Here is an 8,254-nt window from a genome sequence, read left to right on the forward strand (position 1 = left end):
AAGGAAAATAACCTAACATTGACTGCTTGAAGAGAACTCTCCCTTTTCTAGTCGGTTACATTTTTTGATACACAATATTGGCTGAAATTAAATTAATATTCTAATATTAGGTATTCCTAAATATGTTATTCTTTTTGTTAATTTCTTTTTTTATTTTCTTTTTAACTTTTTTTTTAAATAATCACGGTGTCTTAGCTCACTTTGTTTCTGGAATACATCCTAACAGCAGTTAGTTTTATCATTACTTCCTCTTCTTCCTGCCAGTTTAATTGAGATGTGATTGCCACACAGCACTGTGTGAGTTTAAGGTGCACAGCAGCTCGGCCGAGCGAGCTGAGGTGCGCACGTCATGAGATGTTGCCCGCGGTGAGCTTGCTGACACCCACCACCTCATACACGAAATGGAAGAAGAAGACGTCTCCTCGTGATGAGAACATTTAGGGTTCACTCTCTTGAAGCTCTCAGGCGGTGCGGCCCGCAGCGGGGCCAGCTGCGGTCAGCAGTGCACCTGTCACCCCAGCACTGTTTGTCCAACACCTGGACGTCTGCGCCTTCGCCCACCTTCATCCATTCCCTCCCCCCCCCCCCCCCCGGTGACCACGAATCCGTCTCTTTTTCTGTGTCTGTGTTTTGAAATATGACTGACCTACAGCAGTGTCAGTTCCCGTACGCAGCCTAGTGACTCGGGTTTCTGTGCGTTTCAGACCGGTCGCCACGACCAGTCTGCTTCGCCTTGCCGTCCCATGTGGAGGCGGCGCAGTTACTGACGACACCCCCGCTGCGCCCCGTCCCGCCGCCCCCTTGTTCTCTCACTGGCAGTTGCACCCCTTACTGTCCCTCGCCCACTTCATTATCTCTCAGAAGTAGGTTCCTTGCTAACTTTAAACAACTGACACGTGTGTGAATCAAGCATGTTGTGCACACAGGTCGAACCGGAGAGGAAAGGGGGTGGAGCTGCGTGCGCGGGAGTTCGCATGCTGGTGCCGAGGAGCAGGCCCTTCTAGTTGCTCCGTTTAAACTTGTCATTTTGTTTTTATTCGGGATCATGAATTTACCATGTCTTTTCAGTCTCTAGCCTTTCTTTGGCGTCACTGACCACGGCGGATAACGAGAGCGTGCACTCAGGCAAGAGGACCCCGAGGTAAGTCACAGTGCGCGCTCTCGAGGAAGCATCGTTTTATGTCTTACAGCAAATGAATCATGACCACAAATTTTCATAAGTTTTGCTGACTAGGACCGTTTGGGTTTCTGTTAAAAGAATTTGTACATAAAGAGGCCTATTCATCTTCCAGTGTTTTTTGGGATTTTAGAATTGTGACCTTGATGAGATGCTAACTTGTAGCTGTGCCTCAGCCATTGCTGACAGGGTTGTGACAGACATCATGGTCTGCAGGAATGGGAGGTCCCTCGTCTATGTAGTGCCAGCCTCTCTGGTTTATTTCTCTCCTTGGAGCACCTCCAGCAGGCTGCCTGCGCCTCAGGCGAGGCCTCTTGTGCGTGCTCTCTTTACTAGGACAGACGCTAGAAAATCAAGACCAGCATTTCACGGTCTTACACTGTAACCCCCGTGAGAAAAAGTGGCAGTCGTCAGCTCTGAGCGCTCATCTCTGTGTCTGTCCTGTTGCATTAATTGCCGGTTTTCACGTGGAAGCACGTTCATTGTCATTCAGCAGATATCGTGGGGCGCCTGCCGATTCTGGGCACGTGGACATGCCTCCCTCGTCTTATTTTTAAGATTCTAGGTTGATTTTGGTTGGCACTCACATATACCCTTCTGACCCCGAATGTTTTTCCTCCATTTAAGACATAAAAAATACTTTGTCTGTGCCTTAGATCGGAGTCTGTGGAAGGCTTCCTGTCCCCCGGCCGCTGCGGCAGTCGGAACGGGGAGAAGGACTGGGAGAACGCGTCCACCACGTCGTCCGTGGCCTCTGGGGCGGAGTACACAGGTCAGTGTCCGCACGGTTTTAGGGGAACAGAGCGACGTGGGGCTGAGGACAGACGCAGGCTGTGCTGGGGACATCTTACTGCCCAGTGATGGTCACTTCCAGGTGGGTCAGTGTCAGTGACATGGCGCCACTCGGAGGTGGCACTGGTCCCATGTAGATTGAGGTGGTTTCCAAAGCTCAGCAGCCCTGCGTCCACCTCACCCCTCTACTTCCCATGGGGAATGCTGGCCGCCTCTGTCATGGTTTGGGTCTGACGCAGTTGTAGAGAGGCTCCTGGGGACCGCAAGGGCTGGCTCCACATCCCCTGTCCCTGGGGTCTCTGGTGCCTGGGGTCATGCGTTTGCAGCAAGTGTGGAGAGGCTGTTACGACTGAGGACAGAGTTGGATCCCGGAGGGCTGGCGGCCTCTGTGGGGTCGGCAGCGTCCAGGCAGAGCAGGCAGCAGGGTGTAGGTCAGGATGCGTCCAGAGGAGCGGCCGGGGCGGGGGCAGGCCCTCCGGTGCCTGGAGCCCGTGCCCTCCAAGGGCTCTGCTTCACTCCGCGGCTTTCCCTGCCCTGTCTGTGGCTTTTCATGCAGCATCCCCCGCCCGTCTGACCGCCTTCAAGGCCAGCTGACAGTCTCGGTTGCTGCCATGAGCCTGGAACTGCGGGTTTCGGTGTTCACCGACCAGCTTACACCAGCTCTTGGACCAGCTGTTAAATTTTTCAGGAATTATGCAAACTCTAGAGCCATCATAGCTTGGGCTCCGCCACGGTAGGGGTAATTTTCACCCCAGAACAGTAAATACACAAATCAGGGCTGATTTCCTTCCTTCACAGAGCACCGTTTCCAGGATGGACTTCAGTTAGTGTGAGGCAGGAGGGAGCCTGTGCGGTGTCCCGGGCACCTCCTTCTGTGCTTTGTGGACCGAGTGTCATTGGGGAAAGAGATACTCACAAAACAGAGGTGTGGAGGAAGAAAAAGGGAGTTTTCTCTTGCCTTTTAAAAGCTTAAAATCCTCAAGGTCCTCTTCCGCTCACCAGTAACCTCACAAACTTGAGGAAGACGGTGAAACGGACCGTGTGCCCCGGCCCCAGGGCAGCCTCGGGAGGCCTCGCCAACACCCGTGAGGGAGGCGTGTCCCCCCGGGGTAACGGTGCTCAGACTGGAGTACAGCCAGCCAGAGGCCGTCAGGCACGGAGTTTGGTTTCTGTTACTGTGTTTCATCCGTGTAGGAACGTGACCTCATTGAAGCGTAGTGGTATTTCTGACCGAAGAATGTTATCTTTATGCTTGTTACTAAATTCTTACCATAGGACCAAAGCTCTACAAAGAACCCAGTGCAAAATCCAATAAGCACATAATACAGAACGCGTTAGCTCATTGCTGTTTGGCTGGAAAAGTAAATGAAGGTCAGAAGAAAAAAATACTGGAGGTAAGCACACCTGCCTGACAGAAGTGACAACAGAGTGAACTGGCGGGAGGTCACTGCTTTGTCGGCTCAGAGTCAGAGGACACGTTGCTCGTAAAGGGTCTGTAACCGTGTTCTCATTGTTAGAGTCCGTCCCTTTCAAATGCGAATCTGAAAGACTGCAGATTTCACTAAAGGCTAGGAACAGATTTCAGATGGTACCATAAAACTATAAATCATTTTCATGCCCAGAGTCACTCACTTATGTTGCAAAAATGTAGGTAACATAATTTGCCTTTTTAAAAACGAAGCCGTGTTGCAGAGGAGGTTGTCAGTGCTGGTGAGTGATGGAGACAGCTGAGAAGATTAGCGGGTGCTCGGGTCTCAGGCTTCCCGCAGGACTGTGCGGGCTGTGCCAGCCGCGCAGGGCCAGCAGCCTCCGTGCTCGGTTGTCAGCACGCGGGTCTAGCGCAGCGTGCTGTGCTTCTGTGGGGGCGGCTCGTTTTGGCAGCTAGGGATTGTGTTGTGAGCTCCAAGCCCTAAAGCTGACGAGGCGCGACCTAGCGGCGCAAGCTGACTCCATTGCTGTTGCTGAGTCTCTGCTTCTGCCCCCCGTCCCGCAGGAGATGGAGAAGTCGGACGCCAACAACTTCCTGATCTTGTTCCGGGACTCGGGCTGCCAGTTCAGGTCTCTGTACACTTACTGCCCGGAGACTGAGGACATTAGCAAGCTGACTGGGATAGGCCCCAGGGCGATCACTAAGAAGATGATCGAGGGACTTTACAAATACAACTCCGACAGGAAACAGTTTAGCCACATACCTGCTAAAACCTTATCCGCCAGTGTCGACGCGATCACCATCCACAGCCACTTATGGCAGACCAGGAGGCCCGTGACCCCCAAAAAACTCTTACCCACAAAAGCGTAGGAGCTGGGGGTGCTCGCTTCAGACACTTGTGGTAAATTTGCACTTCATCTTTCCTGCCTGTAGAAACCTTTCTAATTGCCAACAGACTTTCAGTAATTGGAACTGGACATTCAGCTCTGTGGTCATGACAACTGGAATGTAGCCCGATGTTTGGAGTGGGAGCGGGTGACGGAGAGGCGTTTGGACTCGCAGTGGAGGCTGTGTCGCCGGGTCCTCCTGGTGGCGTGCCCGGCGCTGAAGCGCTGAGTTCTCACGGACACGAGTTGGACCTAGGATTGAAATACGGCTGAGGTTATGAATTACGTGTTTTATTTGTTGCTTCTGTTTTTACCTTTCTGGTGTGCGTGCTTGTCTGCAGGCACTTTGTTTCACTGTTTCCTCCCCTGGGGGTTTGCTCTGGGTCCTTGGTGTCTGGTTTCGCTATCAGGAGAGTAGGAAGCAGGCCCTTGGAGTCGCGCTCACCTTTCCCGCGAGACTGCGAGGAACACGAGTGTTGAGTTTTACAGTGCCCCTCATGTTTTGATGGTGTTAGAGTGTTTGCAAGAATTACTCTGCTCAGTATTTACAATCCTGTATTTATTATTCACTCAAGTATTAAGGTTTCTCCACTAGGTAAGAGGAGGACTTGTGAGGAGAGAGCTGCTATAGGGTCGCTGAAGCCACGTGAGCTTAACGCAGGACATGCTGACCGACGTTGCTGATTAAATCAGTGCTGGTCTCACACCACTTCTGGCCAACTCAGAATAGGTTAGATTGTTCTTTTAACAAAAAGGCTTTCTATCTCTTTTAAAGTCTGTCACTTTATAAGCTGGCAGAAGTGGATGGCACTTTGAGAGAAGTCTCTGAGTCTGAGGATGGGAGACTTCCTGCCACAAGTTCTCAAGAGGTCTTTACATTATATTTATAACTGATATAAAAATTATATTTAGAATTTTTAAACATGTACAAAGGGCTACATTTTAATTTTAAAATAGCTTCACCTTATTTTACTTATATTGAGTTTTTCTTCCTTTTTATTCTTCTCAAGTGGGACGGCTTGGATTTACATCCACGCTTGAACCCTTCTCTACGTGATCTTTAACCGTGTGTACCAGAGGGCTAGTGGGGGACCTTCATTCTCAGGAAAAGACTTGAACGATGCTTGGCCCTGTCCTGTTTCAGTGTTGTGGCGGCTGTGTAGCTAGAGGGGAGGACAGCGTTGTACCTGTACGAGGTGCGTGGTTGGTTTTCTTTCACGGGAAGTAGAGACTGAAATAGACCCATTTCTCTAATGAGTTGTCTGGAGAAATGACTAGTATCTCGTATGATGTATTTACTTATTTTTAAAGAAGTAGGAGTGAGATGTCGCTGAGCTGCACTTTCCTGTTCCTATGAGGCCATGAGGCATCAGTGCATCTGGGTTATCGACATTTTCTCAAATGTTGTCAATATTTTACTGTAATTTATGTTCTTATATTTATGTATATTTGTTTAAACTGTAAAAAAATTTTCACAGATTTTTTTCCAATTCCTGTGCAAGATACGTGTGTAGCTCAAAACTATTTGTGATCTACTGTTTGCATGTAGGAGACCAGGATATGTAACTCTTATATTTTAAGTGTATACATACTGTGTATATAATATATGAAGATTAAAAATGGGGAATTGCACATTTTACCTTTCAGACAACAGTTTCTATCACAGGAAACGATTTTCAAAAACATGTTTAGATTGACTAGTTTAAAAAAAAGTAAGTGAATCTAAACAAAATGTGGTGAAAGTCAAAAGGAGAATTAAGAAACGTTTTACGTTACTAAATTTGTTCTTTTCAATCACTTAAATTTCCCTTAGCAAAAGCAATCATTATGATATTACTTGGCCGTTAAATTTTTAAAAATTGGATGCAAGACAATGGAGGAAGTAATTAAAACCAGTCAGGACCACCCTTTATCCTTAAACATGTGTGTGTCCCAACAGGTAGGACGTGAACATCGCACGGAAGTCCCTGCTCTCAGTGTAATATTTTCACTCTATTAATGCAGGAAGAACACGGACACAGTTATTTAAGTCTGCAGATTTTTTTTTATTATGGTGCAGCTTTTTAAAATTATGTTTTAAAAATTATACAAATGAAAACTATGCTATTTCGTAAAGTCTGGAGAGTTTCATTGAAACCCACTGGTGCTTCTCATCATTGGAGGTCAAATTCTTAGGATAGTTATTCAGTTCAGTTTGCCAAACGCTTGTCATGGTTACCGGTGCGGCCTGTCGAAGTCTGCTACTTGACACAGCTTGGGAAAGCTTTTAATTCCTCTCAGCTTTTCGGTTTTGTTTTATAAAGACTGTTACAGTTTTTATTTGGCTGTTGAAAGCCGAATTCAGCTTCCGAATTGTGGTTTCATGGACGCTTCGGGCAGCGTGCGGCCTGTGGAGTGTTCACCTGTCCGCTCGAGAGCGCTGCTGACAGGTTTGGTTGAGATGCTGTAAATTAGGTCATGTCTGCTGCTTCCTGGTACCGTGTAGCTTTCCCCCTTCATTTGAATAAAAGCATGGCAGCCAGTGACTCCTGTCTGTTTCTTGAATAAAACATGTTTTTTTGTTATTTCATTTGAACTTGGGCAAACTCATCGTATGGTTTTCCTTTCTCTGAACCTATGTTTAAGTTGGACGCTTTGGATACAAGTCATGAGAGTAACGAGCACGCGCTGTCGTCTGAGCCCGGCCTCGGGCGGCGTTGGTGGCAAGCGTGTCGCTCTGTGCCGAGCTCACACACGGCCTGCACCGCGGAGTGGACGCTGCGCTTGCCTCGCGTCCGTGTGACCTCCCTGCCTCCTGGTGAATCACCAGATACGGCGTCCACCCGTGTTGGTGTCCACCCTCTGTGCCCTGACCCTGAGTGGCTGCACAGCCCACGGTGGTGGCCACGGAAGCCAGTTCTCGGCTGTCACTCTGGACGGTTCACTCTGATTTTGCTGATTCGCCTCGTTCAGACCAGAGCAATAAGAAAGAATCAAAAAACAGTTTAACAACAAAGGAAATCCTCACATGTAACCCTGTGTCTGAAGAGAGAGCTGCAGGTGCCAGCCAGGTGTATCGCCGCCTGCAGGTCCTGGGAGGGGCTGGGCTCTGGCCACATGGGGCTCCCGCTCTCCTTTCTCAGACCTGTAACTTCAGCCTCAGGGTGTGAACCAGGAGGCTCAGGCAGAACCAGAGACAGACCCAGACCACGGGGCCCTGCGGGGCACCCCGTGCGGGAGCACGCGCCTGGCTGGGGACTGGAGGCCTTCGTGGGGCGGGGGGACAGAGGCATGTGTCCCCGCCCGTCTGCACAGAGCGACAGCGGCAGAGGAGCTGTGCCCGGGGACCCAGGCGGCAGGAGGGCACCTCATCATCCCTCAGCAGCCTGGAAAAAGCCCGTCTCCAGCTTCTCGAAGTGGCACTTCTGCTTTTAAGAGAAACAAGTGAGAGAGTTACTTGGGTCATTCGGGTGGTTTGTGAGAGCGGCTCGCCACGCCGGGGGTCTGCCAGCGCCCCCGGTTCCCAGTCCAGATGCCCCGACGACAAGGTCTCCTGGACGTGTTCAGCAACACTGTGACATTTGTCAATAAGCCACCTCCATCCACAGTGGCTTATATTTACCTCAGAAAGAAAAAATGACTTCCATTGAAGAGGATAAAAGCAATTGAGTTAAATAAATGTTTTAAGTCCCACTAAGGTTTTTTTGTTTTTGTCCTTGTTTTTGGTTTAAACCCGTTACGCAAGGCGGCATGCTGCCGCGACTCCGGCGGTCTCTTGTTCTGCCCCCCTGCTCCCCGGGCCGTTACTTTCGGTGGTGACAGCACTCTCCCTTAGAAGCATCTCGGGGCTACAGACACTCCGGGCAGCCGGCGTGTGTGGCTGACAGTTAGGTCCACCTGCGCGGTCCTGCCCCCCCCCCCACCAGTGATTCGTGCTCCAGGATTTGCACGTCTACAGGAGGAAGGAACGTGGCTCTCAACCCTGAAACA

At 49.9% G+C, this 8,254-nt stretch overlaps 1 protein-coding gene across 1 annotated transcript in view; it reads left to right on the plus strand.

The window, feature by feature from the left end:
* The window catches only part of CAMSAP2 (calmodulin regulated spectrin associated protein family member 2), a 76,619-nt gene extending 69,809 nt beyond the window's left edge, over window positions 1–6,810 (plus strand). The window contains exons 14-17 of the mRNA XM_032466840.1: window positions 1,069–1,141; window positions 1,834–1,949; window positions 3,245–3,363; window positions 3,963–6,810. Of these exons, the coding sequence (XP_032322731.1) occupies window positions 1,069–1,141; window positions 1,834–1,949; window positions 3,245–3,363; window positions 3,963–4,268 (614 nt within the window). The 3' untranslated portion in view covers window positions 4,269–6,810. The remainder of the gene's footprint in view (window positions 1–1,068; window positions 1,142–1,833; window positions 1,950–3,244; window positions 3,364–3,962) is intronic.
* Window positions 6,811–8,254: the final 1,444 nt, after the last annotated feature.

Source organism: Camelus ferus, chromosome 23, assembly GCF_009834535.1.
Source record: "Camelus ferus isolate YT-003-E chromosome 23, BCGSAC_Cfer_1.0, whole genome shotgun sequence".
NCBI classification, from domain to species: Eukaryota; Metazoa; Chordata; class Mammalia; order Artiodactyla; family Camelidae; genus Camelus; species Camelus ferus.